The following is a 23156-nucleotide window of genomic DNA, read 5'->3' on the forward strand; positions in this document are numbered from 1 at the left end:
TTTTTATAAATTTTAAATATAGATGGCATTTATGTAATTTTAAAGATATTTATATAATTTGTTTTAGTCTTTTGTCAATTTAAACATGTTCCCTCGTTACCTCATTTTTTTATATCTCATTATTTTAAAGTTTCTCAACCCTATTGAGTTTTCTTTAATTTCTATTGTGTGTATCTCAATTTAAATTTGTGATTTTTTTAATATTATATTTTAACAGTAATATCACTATAATTTTTAATGTTTTTAACGTATATTTATTTTATAATCGTCAATTCTTTCACACACACACACATATATATATATATACACACACACACATACATACATATATATATATACACATGATACACACTTATAATTATATATATTATATTAAATATTAGTTCTTTTTATATATGTAGCTTATCTCAAAATATTTTATTTCAATGCTTAAATCATCATAATTATCTAATCGTAATTTAAAATTTTATTCATAACTTTTTATCGGGATGAGGGGATTTAAATAAATAAATAAATAAAAACTTATCAGCCACTTGCGACAAATTAATTTCGAATTTTCGAGTGTGCATCCGAAGATTAGGCAGAAATCGGTGCCAATAATTAAAAAGAAATGAAGTTTATGATCGTGATTATATAACTATTATATAATTATTTTTTAAAAAATAAATTAATATAAAATTTATATAAATAAAAAATTAATTTTTTAATTATAAACTTCACTTCCTTTTAAAATAATGATGATATATTTACACATTTTACAAATTGTATTAAAATTACTAGTAATTAAATGGGGGCATCTGAGTTCTCTGAACTCCGTAGTGTCAACGCTGTGAGCATGGGAGGATCAATGATAAACGATCTATAAATTCACGTCTAAAACGGTCAACACCATAAGCTCGTAACCCCATAACTTTACCCTGTCTCTTTCTATCTCCGTCCCCTAAGCCAGTAACCCCACAAAAACTCACAGGTACAGATACGGCTCAGAAATTCTGTGAGTAATTGAAAGGGGATGAGTATCAGCGATTTAGTTACACGGGTCGACTCGATTTGCCAGAAGTACGACAAGTACGACGTTGATAAGCACAAGGATGCAAATGATTACGGGGACGATGCTTTTGCTCGTTTATACACTGTCGTCGAGCTCGAAGCCGCGGCAGCCCTCCAGGTCTCTGTGTGTGACCGTGTGTATTATTAGTGGCGGTGTGGGATGAAAGAATGGTTGTTGTTGTTGTCTTGACTTTTCCATGTTTCCACGCTCTGTTTGGTTGCTGCGAAAATTGAAAGAAAGTCTAAAAATTGAACAATATGAAACGTTGGACTTCATGTTTTATGTAGAGGTGCTTGCTGGGTTTTTTTTTTTTTTTTGTTTTCCTTTGGTTATTGTTTTTCTTTGGGGATGAAGTGGGGACCCTTATGCTCTGTTTGTGTATTTAAGAAACTCCATGTAAAGGCGAAGAAGAAGAAGATAAAAGTTTAAATTTTGAAGTTTTGGTATCTGATAAACTTCTTAGTTGAGGCAGAAATCGTAGGAGGCTACGTTTTGAGCAGAGGTTTCTGCTTTTGGTGGGCCACAAACTTCAATGAAGAATTGGAAATTCTAACTTGTTCTATTATTGGAAATTATATGATTTTTAGTTTACTTTCGGTTTTTCAGAAATCAGAGGGGGCTGCCACAGAGAAGAACAGGGCAACTGCCATTGCCATGAATGCGGAGATTCGACGAACCAAAGCTCGTTTGATTGAGGAGCTCCCTAAATTGCAGAGACTTGCTTTTAAAAAGGTTAAATGCATTTTTCATTTATCCTTATTATATAATCTCCAGTTGTGTTGGGGTGTGTGTAGATTACTTAAGCTGAACTTGGGGATTTTTTTTCTTCTTTTTTCGTTGATTTGATCCATTTCACTTATTATATTATACCCCTACATTTCATATTGCAAGATTTCTTGAGTATTTTGGGGATTTAAGAAGGGAAATCATTATATTCTTTTTGTAACATTTTCTTTTATCTTTTGCTAGACTCTACTTTGTGCCTACTGGTTGTAATGGATGTCTCATGTTGCCAAGCACAAAACTATTTGTAGGTCAAAGGGCTTTCAAAAGAAGAGCTTGAGGCTCGAAATGATTTAGTTTCTGCACTGAAAGAGAAGATTGAAGCTATTCCTGATGGATCTACCACTAGTGGAACTAAAGAACCTGGTGGTTGGACAGCTTCTGCCTCATATACTGGAATCAAAATTGACACAACTTCAGGTAACAAATCTTCTAACCTCAGTTCTTATAAACATGTAATCATTGTCAACTAATTGTATTGAAAACATATTTTACCAGATGGGAGATTTGATCGTGAGTACTTCCAACAAACTGAAGAATCGGATCGGTTTAGGCAGGAGTATGAAATGCGAAGAATGAAACAGGCAAGTATGGATAAAGTCATAAAACAGTGATTGTTAAGTATGTCTAGCGGTGAGAGGTTGGTTAGCTGTGGTTTTATTATAGTTACTCCACTTCTTTCATTTCTTGAATGAGCTAGGGATTTTACCTCACTTAATGGCTAATGGTATGCTTTTCGAAAGAACTGCTTAGGGGCTGTATGTTTTTGGTGTTTTTCCTTTCCTGATGTCCAAGCCTTTATTGGATTACATTTTTCTCTAAGTAGCCTTTAGTGCCAACCCTTACAAAGTACCTCTAAGATAAATTTGACTTCATACAGGATCAAGGTTTGGATGTTATAGCTGAGGGATTGGACACATTGAAAGACATGGCACGTGACATCAATGAGGTATATACTCTTACCATTCTCCACCACATGTTAAAAAGTTACTTAAATCAAATTCTTCTTCCTGTAATGTTGTGAATTTGATGCACAGGAATTTGACAGACAACTGCCATTAATGGATGAAATAGATGATAAGGTAATCTCCATCCTTCTTTTTGCCAGTGTCCTTTATCCTTAATTATCTGTCATGGAAGAACTGCACTGATTGTGAAGAACATCAATCCCTCTCAGATAATCCTCTATCTAATTTTATTGTTGACTAGGTTGATGTGAATTTTCTTGTTTTTTCTGTATCAAATTGTCAAAGAGAGTTGCAGGATCTTGACTAAGTTAAGTAATTTTATTGTGACATCATTTCAGGTTGATAGAGCAAACGCTGACCTTAAAAATACTAATGTGAGACTCAAGGAAACTGTAACCAAGGTATATGAATTTATGCAATTTTGAAATTTAGATTTTTCGTCCATTTTTTCAGAGAATACCCCATCCCTCTTTTCTCTTTCCCCTACCTCACATCCATTCTTGTGCACGTTTTTGTTTTATTCAGCTGAGGTCCAGCCGCAACTTTTGCATTGATATCATTCTCTTGTGCATAATTTTAGGAATTGCTGCCTATTTATACAAGTAAGCTCCCTATCTTACTGAATCAACTTAAAAATCAGAATTAGTCTCTGGTACATATTCTTCCACTAATTTGTATCTGGATAACCCATAGTAGATGGAAATTTACTCACTACTATTCATATACTACTAGCAGCTATTGAGATGCACATTGGGAAAATGGTACAAGTGCAGTGCTCAAATCAGGCTGGATGAAATTTTAGTTCCACCATTTTTCAGTCACAATTTTCTAAAAGTTTGTTTTCCATGAAAATGGTAGATCTTCCTCCTATTGTTACCAGTGGTAGAGGCAGAAATTTTCCCTTAGGGAGACCGGACTATGCCCATGATAAATTTAATCACAAAGCTAAGAAAATAAATTATGTACGCTATAACCTTTTTGGAAAGTAAACTTTGCCTGGCTAGTTAAATTTAGATGTACATAAACCATTCATGTTGGGGGTGATCTCGAGTTTTTTTTTTTTTTAATAATTTAGAGGAAGCTAAGAAGAAACTTCTAAATTTTTTGAGGGTCCGACATTACACTTTTTTTCAAGGGCAGAACCACTGTCTACTGTGATTCAGTACTGCAGTTCTCTCATCTTCTTTTTATACCTGCTTGCTGCATAGTTTATTTCATCCTTTGGCTTGCAATGGGGTCGGAAGACTGCCCAATTGCTTCTGTAACAAGTTTCCGATGCATTGAATACTATAGGGAACTGAAATTACTACGTTTGATCTTCTTTTAAGGCAAAATACTGCTTACGGGAGACTCAGTGCACGGTCATTGCCCCACCACCCCCACCCCCTAAAAAAAAAATTTCCCCAAGTTTTTGTATGGTTTCTCTCTTCCCTTAGAGGAAAAAAACTTTCCTGACCATGAAATGTCTGAAGGCAAGATGGTATTAATGGAAATGATATGTGACATCTGTGAGTTCTCGAAATGTCATCAGATAGGCAAATATAAAGTAATGCTATGTATTACACCCCGATCCCACTTTGTAAATGCAGCCCTTTTTATCACCCTTGGATCATTTATTACTCTTTAAAAAAAAAAAAAAAAAAAGCCAATACAGAGGTTGATGGAAAATGCCACCTTGTCATGTGGAACGATGGTGTAATATATATATTTTCCTTAAATACAACTAATCATTTGTGAAAAAAAAAATTGTGAATATGGAGGTAGGTAGTTTTAAGGTTGTGCCTTTTTATGCATTTCCAAGTCCCCTGTTTACGTGTTTATCCTCCTATGTCCATTGTGTCCCATTTTTCTTTTTATTAGAGAAAGACACTGGAATTCCAGTTGCCATCTAGAAGAATATGTTGACAAAGGTATTTCATATTTGCAGCGCGTTAAAGTGATATTGGTGCCCTGGCAACGACTACCACAGCTTGTCCTTCACTTGTTGAAGTAGGGATGTCTGTGACTCCTGTACATACATACAATGTGCATCTCTTTTTTGTATCATGTTACAGTTACTGTGATACTTTCCACTTTCGAGATCTGTGAGTGGAAGATGGAGGAGCTTATGAACGTCTTTATCAATAAATATTTATTACTTCAAAGAAGTCCGATAATATCTGTGTTCCTTCTTGCTTAACGTTAGGGTATGTGGTGATACCTCTCTGATCTCTCTCTCTCAACGCCCATTTGCACGGTTGCACCTTCTCATACATAGCATGACTCTGCCTGCGGTGGCGACCCGCGGGGTTCCCGGAGTTCTGAAAATAATGTCTCTTTAATAAAATATTATTAAATGCTCCGAGAGTATGGAAAATATGGTATTTTAATTCAATCGAAAGATGACATTTCATTAAAATTATTTACATCACTACTTTTGAATGATATGTCAATCTTATAATAGGTTAGAAGAACCATGCAATCGCACTTCGAAACTACTTAATAATTACTACTACTCTTAACATTAGAAAATGTCTCCGGGTTTATGTGTGATTCTTCAAAAGCCGTCCTTTTTCATTTCCTCCGTGTCACTGCTCTTGAATAAATAACCTTGTAAATGCCCAAAGGTTATTTTCATGCATCTATCATTTATCAAATTGAAAGCAACCATGTTTTGGACGAGAATAAGGACTTGTTTGCTTATACAGATGAGATAAGATATTTGTAAATAATAATAAAATGATTTAAGTTGAAATATTTTATGGAATTTTGAAAAATGAGAAAAAAAAATTAAATAAAAATATTATAAAGTTAAAATATTGTTATAATATAATTTGTTTATATTATTTTTATTTCAAAATTTTAAACAGTTAAATTGTTTTTAATGTTTTGTTTAAAAGTTGAAGAAAATTATAATGATTAGGACTGTACAAGAATCGGTCAAATCGATTGGGGTTGACTTAGACAGGCTATGAGAGCTTGGAACTGGTCGGATGGCGATTGTTTTTTGTCAAAACTTACGTCTAGCAGTTCGATTGGGGTTTAAGGGTGGACCGAATCGCTAATCTGATTAATAGGATAATATATATTTTTTAAAATTATATATATATGGAACAATATCGTTTCACTTAAGTGAGTGAAACGGAGTCGTTTTGAGACTGCATGTTTGAAAAAAAAAAATAGAACAACGTCGTTTTACCCTAGGGTTTATTCTTCTTCTTCTTCATTTTGATTCTCATTTGTTCTAAAACGCTACCACTCTCTCTCTCTCTCTCTCTCTCTCTCTCATAGGGGTAAAAATTTAAATCGAATTTGAACCGGCCCAGGTCAAACCAGTTGATCTGGTTTTAAACCGGTATAATCCGGAACTAGTTCCTAAATTTTAAAAATCAGTTAAATCCGATCCTGTTTCAGTTTTTGGTTTTTCGAAACCGAGCCGGTTTAAAATATATATATATATAAATTAATTTTTAATGTTATATCAATATTATATATATATATAACTTTATATATAATTATATATGAAATAATTTTATATTACTATTTATAACATAAAGTTTTAATCTTAAATATGAACATTTATTTGATCATATGTTATTTATATAAAATATATATTAATTACATTTTATGGCTTAATAAATTCTCAATATATTCTTTTTAATAAATACATTAGTAATACCAATATACATTAGTATATAAATTATATTTTTTTTAATGATATTGATACTTGATTAAAATTGAAAAACCAGATTGAACCGGAAGTATTGATTTAAGAAGGTAATCGATTCAACTCATTTTTGAACATATAAAGTCAGTATACATTGATTTGGTCCCAAAATTTGTATAAAATCATATTGTACCGGACCGATTACACCCTTTAGTCTCTCAAATCGCCCCTCGCATCTCTCTCTCTTATCGCGGCATTCTCTATCTCTCTTGATGGTGTTCTTTCTCTCTCACCGTAGTTTTATCGCACGTAGAGCCACCTCCGCCGCTACCAAAAATACCGACGGACTCACCAGAGTTGCACTCAACGATTTTCTTCCCATCATTGACCAAGTTCGACCGATAATTTATAAATTTCTAAGGTTTCAGTTGAGTTTTGGTTTTGTTAAAAAACGTGCCGAATGATTTAATTTTTTATTCTTAATAATAATTATGTAATGATTAAATAAAAATTAAAAATTAAAAAATATTTATATTTAAATAACATTGAAAGACGAGACTAACCGTAAAATCAAACGGTACCTAAGTTAAAATGAGCCAAAGGTACAGACGAATGTGTACTTGAGAGCAAAAACCTGGCATAGGTCAGTGATTATCTCAGAAAATTGAGAAGGAAGTGACAACAGAAAAGACAAAGCATTTAATTCAAAAAGACTTTCTTTTAATAAACTGGGATTTCATGCGATATTCAACTGTTAAGGAGAGTGGAATTTAATCTCTCAAAATGCTAAAATAAAATTGAAAAATATCATTTTTCTTAATTTTATTTATCTTATAAGACCTTTTTTTTTTTAAATTTTGGTATTTAATCAAACTTAGTTTAATAAAAAGATTAGAGGAATAAAAATCCCAAAACAAAAGGAAAAAAAAAAGTGTTGGATTTTGATGTGATAAATGGGTCCTAATGCTTCTTTCAAGTAAAAACTAAGAAAATCCACTAATTATGTTGATGAAGATTAGATGCCAAAAGAACAGTTTTGGCCTCAGTCCAATCAATTCTTCGTGGGACCATGATTTTTTTTTGGCCTAAGCTCATGGGACCATGTTTTATACAGTCTCATCAGCAACCAGACAAGACAATTAAATCGAGAGAATTTTGCATTGGAATTATTAAATGAGATATATAGCATTTTCAAATCATTATAAGAAATTGATAAATAGAATTCTTATCTCATTTCAAATGACGGTTGGGTGATGATCCCTCGTCCCTCCCACCTAGAGCTGCTGTCAGTCCACCCCCTTCTAACGAATGGGTGGATTTTTCAACACTCGGTTGTACTTCGCTTAGCAAAATTTTTAATAGAAAAATAAACACTTCAATCTTTAAATATATACCCTAAATCTTCACATTTAAATTTCAAACTGTAAATCAAACTTAAAATGTGTAGATCCAACCAAAAATTAAAAAGAAAAGTGAAGAATAAGTTAGTCACGGCCACGTCTTGGCTGTGGGTCTCACTTAGATACAGACCGTCAAATCATAGATGTGGGTCACAAAAACTCATAATTACGACTTGGTAGTGGGTCTCTGTGCAGAACCACAACCAAGTCATGATCGTGGGTTGCAAAATTCCGCAGTCATGGCTTGGCCATGTGTTACCAAAACCCACAGTCACGGCTTGGTCGTGGGTCTTTGTGTAGACCCATAATAGTCATGGTTGTGGGTTGCAAAACCTCATGGCCATGGAGCTCTAAAACCCATAAGGCCACCCATAGCTAAAACCACATGGCCATGATCGTGGGTGGGTTGCTTGTGTATAACCAGCTCGAGAGACTGATGACCATGGGTGTGGGTCACATGGGTCTCTAGTGGAAGGGTTGGAGGAGATGAATAACAGAAGAAGAAGATGAAGGCTGAGTGGCGAGAAAGGCTGAGAGTATGGGAGAGAGAATGAATGCCTGAATGAGATTTGGAGTTTTTTCACATATATAGTATGGGGTAGGCGGGAGGGTACCCATGCCTACCTATACCCACCCGCCTGCTTAATGCCCATTTAATTTTATTTTAAATGAGATCTGCCCATTTGCCCGAGGTATTATCCCTGTAGGTTGGACCTACTAAATTTCAAGAGCTTGTCGCCTAATCTTAAATTATGTGTCATAATCTTAATTGTCAGATTATAGAAAAAGAGTGTTGTACATTATAACTCTATAGGTATTATGATAGTTTGAGATTCAAAGTATAGAAGTATAGTATGTTAAAAATACTAAATTTATTTATCTCATTTTTAAAAGAAAAAACTGATGTCAACGGAACCATTGTTGTAAGATAATGGAGAGTGTTTGTTTGGAGTGGATGCCCCTTGACTCCCTTTCCTCTCCAATGAATATTTTGACCCTTATCAACCACTTCTTAGTTCTTGCCCTTAAAATAAAGTTTCATTCCTTTATCCATTTATCTTCTTAGCATCCAAAAGCAAGTGACTTAGGCTTTTTCCTATGCCTTTTTCTGCTAAGCATTGGCTTTCTCTCATTCAGTTTTACTTGGAATCTACACACTTTGTCATCAAACTTTATGGGATGGTGACTACATAGCCTTTTTTTTTTTTTTGCCCCCTTTTGTGTTTCCTTAAAAAAATATAAGAAGGGGAGAATGAAGGTCGGTACTGTTTGCCTAAACATGACTATAATATCATTATATATCCATCAAATGAATTATCTTAAGTGATGTAGATGATGGAGAACTACAAATGCTCCCGAAAGATGACACCGAGCCAACTTCACGGTGCAAACGTAACATTTCTTTTATTTGGTTACACCCGAACTATAGATTTGTAGGGAGCACAACCTCAAGACCAAAATCCTTACCACTTAAACGAATCTCTATAACAAACCAAAATATTCTTGCTCTTATAACAAATAGATATATATATATATATATAGTGTGTGTGTGTGTTTGTTTTCCTTTTTTGTTCAATTTTTTTAAGCTAAGAAATTCAACAGTTTCATACTATATTAAACCTAACCTAGCATGAACATAGGTGGTATCTGGAAAGAAAGGAATATATAAAAGGGAGAGAAAAGGGATCACAGGTAGTATAAGCTCATTATCTATCTTTCCTTTATTTATTTTTATATTTTATAAAGGTGAGGGGGGTGCTAGGCAATGTATCGCTGCAAGTATAGATCCTAGACCCAAGTGGTTGAACCCAGAAATGTATTTTCAATCCATGACCCAATCATAGGGATTCAAACTTCCCTTTTTAATTCAGGTTTTTAATTACTTGAACAAGTAGTTCAGCAACTTCTGCAGTTTTCTAAATGCAGATATGGAGTTTATGTGATGACTTTGTGGAATTGTTTTTCTGTCCGTATGTCTCTTTGGAGGATGGGAGGCCAGGACGTCACCTCCCAAAATATAAAAAGCAACCAGTTTAGAGTATTAGTATTGGTCTGACCAAATTCATCTTTAAATTTGGTCAATATCAACACTTTTATACATTTGCCTACTTTATTAAAATTCAATCTTCACATTAGATTAGCCATTTATTTTCTATATAATAATAAAATATTATTAAATTAATAAATTTTTTATTTAATTTATTTTCTCACATTTTGTAATTCTACCAATTAAATGTTAATAATAATTATTCTAATTAGATTAATATTAAAAACAGTATTATTAAATGTTAATAATAATAATTATATTATATTACATTAATATTATTATATTATAATTAAATTAATATTAAAAAAGTATTATTAAATTTTAATAATAATTATATTATATTAAATTGATATTACAAAAAAGTATTATTAAATGTTAATAGTAATTATATTCTAATTAAATTAATATTTAAAAATTATTATTAAATGTTAATAATAATTATATTCTAATTAAATTAATATTAAATGTTAATAATAATAATAATAATATTATATTCAATTAATATTAAAAATATTATTAATGTTAATAATAATTATATTCTAAATGTTAAATATTAATTATATTCTAATTAATTTAATTTATTTGTTTGGAATGATAAATTAATATTTTAATGTTTGATGAATGAGTAGTGGTCTTCCATCTTTAGCCAACCACTGTAGCAAAAGTCTAAATTATTTTAAATTTGCTCAATCCAATGTGAAAGATTTTTGAGCCAAATTATGTAAAATTTGACCAAACATCTCATTTGGTCAAGCCAATGTGAATGCTCTAAGAGTATGAGCAGTAATCTAACCATTCTTTAATCAAAATTTGACTATTAAATTCATTCTTTTAAATTTAACTAGTTACTTTTCAACGATATTAAATAACAAACTCTTTAAATTTGTCACTATTCTATTTAAATATCTATTTATAATTTTCATATATACAAATAGATAACAAATTCAACCCAATTCCCGGGGTTATCCTAGTTAATAAATTTAAACAATCCCAAATTGAAAACTATAAACTCATAATTTTTACTTTTATGTGAGTATATACATTCAATTCCAAATTGAAAAACATGACTTCTATCCAGTTGAATATTTACTAATAGGTCAAAATTTGTTTTTTGTAAAATAAAAATAAATAATACAAGGTCACTCAACAATTATTTTTTTTCTTTTACCTGCAACGACTGAAATGACTTGGACCGTGCAATATCAGAGGCGAAAGGAAATAGCGGCAAAATGAGATAGTAGGAAAAATGATATAATGAAAAAAATGTTAGGCAAGCTAGTTTCACTAGTTATATTTGGCCAGCCAAAAGGTCGTAAGCTAAATTTACTATAGTTTTGTTGAGTTTGTTGTAAGTGTGTTCTGGGTTGAGTGGTCAAATTTTGGTTATATTTTATCTATGACTAACTCACCAAAAGTGCTCTAAATTCTAATAGATGAAAAATAGAACAAAATTATTTAGAATGGATCCCATAACATTTATTTTGTACTTAATGATGCTCGAGAAATTCGCTTGGACAACTATAGATATTGTGGGTTTCACATCATCATGAATCTATCTCTCACTCTATGTCCTAAAATTTCATCAAGAACTCGAGGAAATCTCTATCCTAAAAAAAAGTATTGATATTTTAAATTTTTATAATTGTAATGATCCTAGGTGGAGTTGTGTGTTTGTATAATGACTCATATACATATAAGTAGTAAGTACATATCCCAACTTTGAAGAGGTTTTGATGCTTACAAGCTCACATCCTTTATCTGTACTCATTAATTTTAAGCTATATGGTACCAACCTACTGGCAAAAGGTTTATTTCCTTTTACTAAGAGAGGGAGAAACTGTCTTGATTTATGAAAATAATATATACCAAACTTAACTGTAAAAAAAGGTATATGTCTTTGTGACAATACTATATACCAAATTGGATTCAAAATTCATGAATTTTGAAAATGAAAATAAATCATATTTAATTTACCATTTGGCCATTAAATTATCAAAGCTGTCACTTTACATCCCAAACTCTCACTCTTTTACAAATTTTCTCCACATTTTAAAATCAAACTATTAAGATTATTATTATTTTTTATTGGCACCGGGTGTCTAAGAATAAAATCTTGACTAATCTCAGGATGCATAGGCCCTCGATAAGAAATTTTTCGCAAGATCATACATTTATTTTTCATCCATCTTAATGATTAAAATATTACTAAAATGATAAAAATTGAAACTTATATTAAGAGCTAAGGGACTAAATGTCAATTTTAGTTGAATGCTTACAAAACCATGGTCAGAACCAGTTTTAGGCCTGGTTTGTTACAAACCATCATAACTCATCTCATCATTATAACTTTTTTAAATCTCAAAATAAAAAATAATATTAAAAAATATATTATAACAATATTTTATTAAACTTTCAACTTTAATCCCAAATCACCTCATTTGTGAAAATAAACGAGGCTAGGTATTGAAATTAGAATGGAGTAGATGGTCTAATACAGAGAGATAGATATATTCAAATTGGGTCCATATTCAAAAAACAATACAGATATCATTGAAAGTCCATTCAAATTAGGTCACATGTTTATTCATGCCAACCCCTTAAATAAATCAACAGCTCAAATGAGTTAACTCAATCACACAAATTACATTCCTAACCATTTTTTTCTTCACTTGAGTGCACATTCATTGGGATAAAAATCCCCAACAATTTTTAAGTTAATTCTACCCTACCTAATTTAAATCTCAAGTAATGCTATGTACAAGCCAGCCCAAATGTACAAGCCTTGTGCAACATTTTGTAAAATTATGGCTCTCATTGAGAAAAAGTTAAGTCTTTTATACTTTTGTATAATATGGTTTACTTTCTTATAAAGAATTTACATGAGACTTGTTTATTTGGATCTTGAATAAATCATTTCTTTTAAATCTCTATATATATACCTGATAAAATTGACTAACACCGACATTACATATATATATATATATATATATATATGTATGTATATGTGTGTATGCATGCATTTATTATGCGTTGAGCATGGGGAATCGAAGTAATGAATACTGACATTAATTAAAAAAAAAAATTAAACCATATAATTTGGAAGTAAAATATGAGGTTAGGCCTTGAGAAGAAAATATATATATCTGTTTTCTTGGAACAAAATTACCTTCAAACCAAAATTCTATTAAATACCCAAAAAAATAAATAAATAACTTGAAACTAACTTCCCTCCATCTACTCATTTGCATTAGTTTTATTGTTAAAAACATAATTACCAAAGCAACTTGCACAATTTATTTTCTTAACAGAAAAAAGAAAAATAAATTCTCAAAAATTTTCTTCCCATATTCCTTTTCAGTAATGAAGCTCTAACACCTCTTCAAATTCCAAACAAAATATGGATAATACTATTTAGTCCTATGATTTCACGCTCTCATTTTGATTTCTCGCATATTTTATTTTATTTTTAAATTTTTTAATAGTTAAAAAAATGACTATTATTAAATTTATGTATTTTTTTAAATAATTAAAAATGTTTAAAAATATTTTGAAAAGAAAGAAAAAGAAAAAGAAAAGTACAACTGTACTAATGGTTACTTTGATGCGATAAAATCATAAGACTAAATAGCAGCACCGCAAAAATATATCGTAAAGAATTTTTTTTTTTTTTTAATCTAAACGTATTTTCTACAAGCCATGCCACTTTTAAAAATAAAAAAATAAATTATTTATTAGTTTTTACTTATCAATTTTCTTATCTTAAATATTTTTTTAATCTAAACATATTTTCTACAATCCACGTGACTTTTATAGAAGAATTTAAACAATTTTCTTATATCCCTATGATATCAAATGCTTGAAAAAATTGTTATTATTTTTTCAAAGCCGCTGCGGGACGGTCGGGCTAATAAACATAGAAGAGCAGCCCTCCAATCACTGCTTGCCAGGTAAGAAAATACACTATAAGAAAAATAGGTTCCACCACACAGAAACATTTCTAATCAGAAGCAACCTAGTGATTTCGCGCACCTCGTGTTTTCCTCTATTCGTCTTCCTTGCTACCCCTATTTTCTACTCCATTCCAACCCAAATGAAGATTTCAACTGACAAAAAAAAAAAAAAAAAAATCCCCGATGGCAACTCGAACGGCCTGTGATGGAATTCAACAAATAATAAAAACCTCAAAATATTGCTTTCAGTAAAGAGTTGTGATTTTTGTAAATCTATACATAAATCTCTATTTCTTCCCCTTTTTGATGGTATTTAGAGAAATTTTTTCATTTTTTGGCAAAAAAAATCACTGGTTTTCTATTGGAGAAAATTTGAACTATGTTTTCTTGAATTTGACTGTAAATCAATCGGGTTTACAAAATTTAATTTATATAAGCCTTCGGCAATGGTTGGAAAGAAGCATCATATGGCGTTCAAACTCCAACAAAAAGCAAGTAAATAAATTTCATATTTAATTTCTAAAAAAACATGAGTAAAGTAAACATAACAATGGAATTGGATTAGATTAACAAAAGAAAAAAAGAAAAAGATGATGGTGGTCTCCTGAAAAATTTCTCAATTTCTCTGTTTCTATTTTGATGGATTGAAGTATTAGAGTTTTATGTTGGAGGTATGAAGGTTGGCTGTTTGTACCAAGGAAAAGGATGATGGAAACATGGAAGACATGCTGAGATGGAGAACACAGTGTGCATACAAGATGTTTGCTAAAATGCAGAAGAGAAAATCACAAGTGTATTGTACGTATTGCTATGGGATCTGAAAATGCCATCGATTATCTTCCCCTTCCAATATCACAAGTGTAGAAGCAAGACTTGGTCGTTCTCTTCCCCTTCCAATATTAGTCCCATCAATTATCTTTTCCTTTTGCAGATGATGTAAATGCAAGTTCACAAAGAAGAAAATGAAGTAGAAACAGAACACAATTAGCCTCTGTGTTGCTAGAAGAGACGAAGGCGTATGTGTTTCAACTGTGCTACCTCCAGTCGTGCGAGAGAGAGAGAGGTGTCATGCGAGAGGTGGGTGCGAGCAACCTTGCGACGGGGCAGAGAGGAGATGCGAAGGCAGAGAGGGGGTGAGAAGGATTTATGCTAATATACCGAAATCAGATGTAGTGCAACATAGGATAGCTTAGATGAAAAGCCTAGGTGTCAGCTGATTAGTGGTGGGCTGCTCTTCCATGTTTATTAGCCCGACCGCTCCCCAGGTTTTTTCTTATTTTTTCACTCATTTGTTATATTAGGAGATGATTTAAATGAATAATGATTAAAAATCTGATAAGTAACATTTTTCTTTATAAATCCTAAAAATATTTTATTGTTAAAAATCTTTGCTAAAATTAAAAAAAAGAAGAAGAAGGAAATATTCGATTTACACAAAAATCTTATACAAATTTACATTCTGACATGATTTAACGTGATCTATCAAATTATAAAACTCTTTTCTTTTCTGTAGAATAAACTAACGTATTAAAATAAATTCCATCAGCAATAAAACTTCCTTGTATATGATTTTTTTTTAAGTATACATTATACTTTTCTTTTTATTAAAAAAAAAAAACTTATAAACAAACAAGTTATATAAACGACTAATTTTAAGTACAAGTTTTAAATAGACAAGTTTATATAAGTTTTTTTTTTTTTGTAAATAATTATGTCTCACTAATAAAAAATAAATTTTTATACTTTTTTTTAAGTAAATCTAGTTTTTTTCAAGAAATTATACGGAATTTGTTTATTTAGAATTTGTATAAATTATTTTTAATATATAATAATCTAAATTAATGAAATGCCACGTGGAGAAGGCCCCACGTCAAACGGAGAATCCTGTCGTGACACATCACAAATCCTAAATCTATTATATTATTACTAAAAAAGAAAAAAAGAAAAGATTTGGAAGACGCGAAATCACTTTCCTACCCTTCCATTCAAAAAACAATAAAGACTAAAACGCTCCACCCGAGTAAGCACACCCTAGAAAAACTGCTACTGTCTCTCTCTCTCTCTCTCTCTACGGAGGGTGCTTGCGGAGAGAACCTAACGTCACCCACGACAAAACACAAGGCAATAAATTTCGCTTTAACCCTAAAAATTATAAACAGTACACTCATCCAGATCAGATCACAGGGTAAGATGAAAACAAATTCTACGATAATCATCTCAACGCACACACAGAGACAAGCTTTCATATACAGAATCTAATCCAACCCTATATATGTAATAAAACCCTACATCAGAGACTTCAACGATCGAGCTTTCACCGGCTTCCTCATCCGCTTCTTCCCGCTATCGCCGTTGGCGGCCTCGTCTTCGTCGTCGTCGTCGTCGTCTTCGTCGTCCACGTACTCGAAATCCTCATTGTTATCGAGTTGCGAGGAGGAAGGAGTGCTTTGAGAAGTGTTACTGATGGATGCAGTGCTTGTTGTAGTAGTAATAGTAGTAGTAGTGGCGTTGCTGTCGACACGTTTGGGTTCGATGTGCTTGCTGATCCTTGCGTCTGCTCCTCCTCCTCGATGGCCTCTTTTTCTTCCCCACAGCGGGCCGAACCCAGAATAGTAATAGAATTCGTAAGGGTTGGAGGAGGAACCACCCTTCTTCGCTGCGCGAGCTCTCGCGCGACGAGCACCAGCGGCCGCGGCCGCGGCAGCAGCTGCTGCAGCTGCTGGGGCTGATCTACTGAAACTATGGTTGCTGTTATTGTAAGACCTAAGACGGCTCAAGTGATGTTCGCACAAGGATTGCCCTTCTTTTGCCTCTTTCCTACACTGCCAACCCTTCCCGTCGGTTTTCTGGCAGCAGGAGCTCCTTTCTCCCTTCTGCAACACAAATTCGTTCCCCCTCATCCTTTCTTCGCCATGTTCAATCACTTTCGCTCGCTTCTCGACCATATCGTTATCGTCCATAGCCATATCCTCGGCCTTCGCTGCCACCGCGTCCATCATCGACGCAACACTGCGTGAACAGATAATATTTGAAGGTACAGACGGGCAGTGACTAGTTTTACATGTTTTCCTCAACAAATTTTGGACAATTACTCCCATATCATACAACTATTCCCAACTGAAATGGAAAAACCCTAATACCCCGGAAGAGAAGAATAGAACACAAATTGAAAAAACTATCGGAATTAAAAGAATCGCAGGAGGGTTTATAAGTTACCTCTCGTCAGCTCCAACAGAATCTCCGAGGCTCGCATTTCCCGTGAAGCTATCTTCTCCTTCGAACTGCAAGAACCGAAGGATAATAGAAAAAAATGAGAAGGACCCATTAACCTAATCGGCTATTCGGAGCTAAATACACGATAAAACTAAAAGAATTCAGGTTTTTCGACAACCCTAAATGTGGGGAAGAAGAGAATGAAGAAAACCCTACAGAAAAAATGCACGCTCGAGAGGAGAAACGGCGGAACAGACAGAGGGTTTAGGCAGATCTGCGATAGAAAACAAAAGAAAACGAGAGAGAAAGATTGGGGGACTGACCTGTTGGGAGTCTTGGGCGAAGGAAATCGCATCCCAGGGCGACTGGTTGAGCTGGCACACGTGCGTCTGGAGAGCCTCGGGAGCTGAAGGGTGGGAGAACCAGAGGGGAGAGAGCTTCGCGTTCTTGCGGATCCTCATATTCAAGAAGATATATAGAGATATGGCAGCAGGCGGAGAGAGATCGAGAGATAAGGTGGTGGCTTTGTGTTTTATTATCTAATTTTCTCGCACTTTCTCGGGGAGTTTTTCTGGCTTTCTCTCCGAAGCCGGGTGGGGTGGGGGGAAGAGGGTGTCTGCCTGTCTGTCTCTCTCTCTCTCTTTCTCTCTATATATTGCAGATCTCACAGAACTCGATAATCAGGGTTTCTTATTTAACTTTCTGTTGCTTTCTCAGCCCCTCGTATGTTTCGATTTTTATTTTTCTTCTTGTACATTGTTACCCTTAGGTTTCCCATTAATTTACGCGAAACAGAAAGCTGCCCGATATTCCACGTCATGATAGTTGTCCATCCGCAGAGAGTCTTTTATTATTATTATTATTATTTTTATATATATAAAAATTATATATGAGACGGCGAGAGGAAATAAGAAACAACTCGTTCGTCTGGGGGGTGGGTCAACCCAGCACGGCGAGTTACAATGCAGAATCACGTGGGCCCCTTTGAAAAGTCACATTTAATGATGTTTTTTTAAGGCCCAAAGCCAAAAACTGGGGCCATATCAAATTTTGTTGAAAATAATGATAGAAACTTCAAACGGGTGGCTACTGTGATGCTGAGGTGGCGAGGCTGACCTTTTTCCAGATTAAAAATATTTAGGGTGAAGGCTATTTTCGTAATTGAACTTCGTATAGTTTTAAGGGAGAATTTAAAGAGATTTTTTGTTAATAAAAACAAGAAACCGAACATCTTTTTGCCTTCCTACGACAGGGGAGCTAGCTAGGGTGGTAATACCGATCAACTAGAAGTACTGAGGATTGGAGTTTGAGTGGCGCGTGTATCTACGCTCACAAATCCATGACATAGGAACTAGGAAGTGGGAAACACTTATGGCCCACATGAAAAGTCTCTGTTTGAGTTTACTCGTAGGGGTCCACAAACAGACGGCTGTGATGGGCCTGATTGAGACTAATCAAATCATTATACAGTTGATTAAAACGAGATTAACTGAGATAAAAATTAAAATATTATTTTTTAATATTAATATTATTTTAAATTTTTAAAAAATAAATTATTTATTATGAGAAATAATAGTTGCAATCATAAGTGCGTAAATATCACGTAATTACTTTAAAAAAATTAAATAAATACGTAATTTATATAAAAAATTATTTTTTTAATAAGACTATATTTTTTTAAAGCACTTGTATATTTTATGATTATATGTAGATTTACTTATTTATTAGATTTTGTATAAAAATTCAAAAAAAGATAATGAGAGGATGAGATTAGAACAAATTTTTCTTGTATCAAAACGGGGGTAAATGCATGAAAAACCCAATTTCAGATCCTGTAAGTCCAAGGTTTGTGTATTTTTTGTACCACAAAATGGCTGACTTTCCTATTGAGATGTGAATATAAGTTGAAACAACAACTTACCTGTAAATTAAATGACACAAATTTGTCCCAAAAAAAAAGTTGTCGGAAACACTGCTAAAAGGGTTGCAAATTTGCAACTATTTTGTGCCAGATTTTGGGTGATTAAAAAAAAAAAAAAAAAAAAGGAAAAACCAAAGCTTTAAAAGCACCACCTTTTCATCTTGATCTCCTTTTTCTTTCAATCATTCATGATTGTATATATGAACAATATATTCTCTCTTTTTTCTTTTTTTTCTTTTTCTTTTTTATCTGGGGTCTGTTATGTTGGCTCAGTTTACAGTTTCAGGCTGTTGATTTAGATATACATCCTCTAGGCTCTGTTTTCTGCCATAAAACACCATTAATTTGTTTTTCCAATCCCTCAAAAGCAATAGATCAACAATAATGACAGTAGCAATATTGGTAAGTTTTCTACAAATCCCCATCTGTTTGGCGTAAAGTTTTCTGCTTAGTTAATATATATAATCCAAAAGAACAACGAATCCAAGGTAAAAACAACTGTGGTCTGTGGGAATTATTTTCGAGAATGTCATCTCACACATGATCATGATCTGGATCTTTCCCATCCCATTAACATATATTATTACTGACGCGTCCTTCTTAATTTATAGCAGAGATGACAACCTTTTTAGCCTTTTTTTTCTTTTTAAAAAATTCTATACGCAGTCATTTTTGTAGATTCCTTTGTGCACTCCAGTGATATGATTGGTTGTGTATTAAAAAAAATTAATCCAGCCAATCATAATACACAACCAATCATATCACTGGAGTGCACAAAGAATGCGCAAAAATGACTGTACGTAACATTACTCTTTTTTTTTTTTTCCTTCTCCAAATGTTTTTCTTTTCCAGTACTATTTATTGGAACAAACTGTAGCGCTGCTCTTTGGAATGATTATCAACAGATCACATCTATAGATCAGTACTCATTTTTTTTGTTACTAGATTTGATGATCTTCCGCTCTGCAAAGAATCAAAGAAGAAACACACTTTTTTTCATTTGACTTCTCTTCCAACTTTCTAGGTTTTCTTCTATTTCTGCCATGCATTGGTTTCTGTCTGGCCATAAAGGCCAAGATCGTGAATGTAAAAGAAAACAAAAACAGAATGGAAGAGATGGTGATTGAGATTGAGTTATGCAATAAACAGTACTGTAGTTATAATTTGTTTTATCAGGGTTTAAAAACCAGGCAAATGCTTTTGAAAAATAATGTGATTGGCAAGTATCATATCGGACCCATCGATCATCAACAAGAACAAAACAAATCAAGATCGTTGAGGAAGGGAAAGTCTTCATCAAGAAAGAGAATACGATCAATATATTATACCATTTATAAGGTAGAAGACGAACATGAAAACAGGATGAAAATGAAGAATATTAGAAAACAACTTCACTCTCAATAGAAAATTTTGATTTCCCAAGCAAATAGAGTTTTTGTTTTGGAAAAGTAAGATTTCATATTTTACCTTCTGTTGCTTAAAATCGCAACTGCATAAAGAGTTAAATACAAAGTGATTGGTATTGTTAGCAGCAATGGCCTGGACTTGCATATATAGCAGAGTAAATAGGGAAACTTCAATCTGCTTTAGAAACCAGAATGGCCTCTGGGCTTGTACAGAACTACTTCTGCTGTGGTGGGTGATATGAAAGCACTAAACTTGAGCTTCTACTCCCAGATATAGCCTTATTACCTGCTGAAAACCCTAAAAATCGTAACATATATAGGACAATAATCGAACCGAACCCAACTGACCTTTTAGATTTTCATTCGTTCTTGTAAAAAATGGCCTATCTGAATCATGGGACTGATCAATTACCCCGAACCAGAGCGATAGGAGACAGTTAGTTAGATGTAAGAGAAACGAGATTTAGGGTTGATGAATGCAGGGAGAAAAATCGAAATGCATATAGAAATGTTCAACCCTAAACCTAAATCTGAATGCGTTTTTCTGCAAAGATAAAATAGAACAAGAAAAAAAGATAAAGATAAAGAGTCTGATAGGATGGAAATGGAATCTTTATAAGTTCAGAGAAAAGTTCTGCAGAGGAGCAGGGTAGTTGGAGACGGTTTTGTCAGATATTGGCCGAGACTTGTTCAGCTGCATTTGAGAGTTGTGCTGATAGTACTCCTAGATGGGATTTCTACCTTGAAAATAAATATCTTATAATTGCTTATTCCTTGCTGCAGGCAGGCCAGCCATGGAGCATGGTCAAGCTGATTAGGTGCCGTGAGGAGTGGAGTTTTATGGAATTAATGGCTATGGCCGTGCCCGTGAATCAAGTTTTGCAATCAGTTCTCAAAACTCAACTGGGTTTTGACAGATCAAACTCTGATCATATACGTGCAGGCTTCTCATGCGATGCGAACTTGCAATTTGCAAGGCCACTGCGGTTAGATGCCAGTATGTGTACCTGTGTATGTGAGTGCGTGAGAGAGAGAGAGAGAGAGAGAGAGGAGGAATTTCTCTTTCCCTTCTGCATTTTCAATTGCTCCAAGGTTATATCATGTTGTAACTTGTACCTGAGCCACATAGAGTCATGGCAAAGACTGACAAACCAGCACTGTTTTTCATAATTGTTTTTTGTTCTTTTATGTTTATCTCTCATAGGATTATGGAACACGTGGCCAGAAATAGTGCGTTTGGTTACTGTATTCCTGTCCATTTATCTCAATTTATTTTATTTAATTATTATAATTTTTAATATAAAATATAATAAATAATTTAATTTTTTAAAATATTAAAATAATAAAATTATTATAAAATAATTTTTTAATAATATTTTATTTAACTTTTAACTTTTTATTTTCATATCAACTTAACTCATTATCGAAATCTATAATTATCCCACGAATTAAACTCATAAAGTCACTTGATTTATGGCATGTGAGTTTTGCTACTCATAAGTCCTACATATCTTATTTTTTTTATTTTTTTAAATTTTTTTTAAACTAATTAAAATTTACTATTCATTATTTATATACCAAATATTTGGTAAAAAAAATTAAAAAATTAAAAAAATGGTTGGTACGTGATGTATGGGCTTATGAATAGAATTTTTCATGACATAATAATAGGCATTTTTTTTAATAAAAATTAGGTTTATTATTAAAAAATGATTTTTTTTTATATATTTCAAATTTATATTTTTTTTTTTTTTTTTTTTAAGTGAGTGCAGAAGTTATATACCTTATAACGAAAAATGTTATTATTTTTTAAATAATATTTGAGAGAAAATATGAGTAAATGAGATAGGGGTGATACCCGTGTGGGTAAGTGGACCCTTCTCTGCACCCCGCCCTGCACCATGCGGGGTTAGAGTTTTCAACCCTGCTTTCGGGAGGTGGGGGCAAGATTGAAAACCTCATCCGCCCCGCCCCTCACACCATGCGACCTCATTATGTCTAAAACTATTTTTTAGACTAACATTATAATATAAATTAAATTTATAAGGAAAAAAAAAAAGATTTAAACTCATTAGAATTTTATTTTAGATTGTTTTAACCTCTTAAACCAACTTTTATATAGGAGGCTAAAACAATTCAATAGTCATGCTTAAACAATATGGAACTTATAGTATGACTATTGTATTACCTTGACTTTCTATATACTGGTTGGCCTAGTATTGGATTGTCTTGGCCTCCTATATAATGGTTGGTCTTTTGGCCAAGGTAATCCAATAATTTAGGTTCGGTTTAGTAATAAAAAATTTTCATCTTAAATTCAACATTATCATCTCATCATTACAACTTTTCCAAATCCTCATATAAAATATAATAAATAATTCATTTTTTTTTTAACTTTTTTAAATTTCAAAACAATAATAATATTAAAATATAATATTTTAATATTTCATCTTAAACTCAAAATTTTTATCTCACTTACCAAACAGAACCTTAAATATAATTTCAAATCTGTAACAAATTATATATATCTATATATAATATATTTACTTATATAAATATATATAAATTATTTTTTAATCTCTGGGGGTGTGCGATGGGTAGGGTAGCGTGCGGGATGGGTAGGGTAGCGTGCTTGCCCTAAATGAGATCAAACAGAAGACATAATCCTATTTTTAAAAATGAGTATTTGAATTAGGGGTGTAAGAATAAATCGACAAATCGGAAAACCAATCCTGACAGGCTGATTTGGTCCAGTTTTTGACCAGTTGTGT

General features: G+C 32.8%; 2 protein-coding genes across 7 annotated transcripts; one reads left to right on the forward strand and one right to left on the reverse strand.

Moving 5' to 3' along the window:
• The first annotated feature begins 818 nt into the window (after nucleotides 1–818).
• On the forward strand, nucleotides 819–4949 carry LOC122310251 (syntaxin-71-like). 6 transcript variants are annotated; one of them, XM_043124144.1, is made up of 9 exons: nucleotides 819–1168; nucleotides 1658–1783; nucleotides 2086–2254; nucleotides 2333–2418; nucleotides 2715–2783; nucleotides 2872–2916; nucleotides 3141–3203; nucleotides 3383–3454; nucleotides 4730–4949. In XM_043124144.1, the coding sequence occupies exons 1-8, from the start codon at nucleotides 1013–1015 to the stop codon at nucleotides 3446–3448; spliced, it is 780 nt and encodes a 259-aa protein (XP_042980078.1). In that variant the 5' UTR covers nucleotides 819–1012; the 3' UTR covers nucleotides 3449–3454; nucleotides 4730–4949. The 6 variants fall into 6 exon arrangements, with proteins under 6 accessions (XP_042980078.1, XP_042980075.1, XP_042980079.1 ...); XM_043124141.1 differs by having other exon boundaries at nucleotides 820–1168; nucleotides 3328–3454; XM_043124145.1 differs by having other exon boundaries at nucleotides 820–1168; nucleotides 3383–3404.
• Nucleotides 4950–15974: 11025 nt separating this feature from the next.
• LOC122310276 lies at nucleotides 15975–17747 on the reverse strand. Its single transcript, XM_043124164.1, has 3 exons — nucleotides 17382–17747; nucleotides 17062–17126; nucleotides 15975–16854 (listed from the first exon to the last, which is right to left on the reverse strand). Exons 1-3 carry the CDS (start codon nucleotides 17517–17519, stop codon nucleotides 16131–16133), a joined length of 927 nt encoding a protein of 308 aa, XP_042980098.1. The 5' UTR covers nucleotides 17520–17747; the 3' UTR covers nucleotides 15975–16130.
• Nucleotides 17748–23156: the final 5409 nt, after the last annotated feature.

The sequence above is a fragment of the Carya illinoinensis genome, chromosome 1, assembly GCF_018687715.1.
Source record: "Carya illinoinensis cultivar Pawnee chromosome 1, C.illinoinensisPawnee_v1, whole genome shotgun sequence".
NCBI lineage: Eukaryota > Viridiplantae > Streptophyta > Magnoliopsida > Fagales > Juglandaceae > Carya > Carya illinoinensis.

Coding starts and splice junctions, on each gene's coding strand:
- LOC122310251 (XM_043124136.1), top strand. CDS start 1,013: ATGAGTATCAGCGATTTAGTTACACGGGTCGACTCGATTTGCCAGAAG. Junction 1,784..2,085: donor AGAGACTTGCTTTTAAAAAG/GTTAAATGCATT, acceptor AACTATTTGTAG/GTCAAAGGGCTTTCAAAAGA. Junction 2,784..2,871: donor TGGCACGTGACATCAATGAG/GTATATACTCTT, acceptor TTTGATGCACAG/GAATTTGACAGACAACTGCC.
- LOC122310276 (XM_043124164.1), bottom strand. CDS start 17,519: ATGAGGATCCGCAAGAACGCGAAGCTCTCTCCCCTCTGGTTCTCCCAC. Junction 17,127..17,381: donor TCGCCCAAGACTCCCAACAG/GTCAGTCCCCCA, acceptor CGGTTCTTGCAG/TTCGAAGGAGAAGATAGCTT. Junction 16,855..17,061: donor TCTGTTGGAGCTGACGAGAG/GTAACTTATAAA, acceptor CTGTTCACGCAG/TGTTGCGTCGATGATGGACG.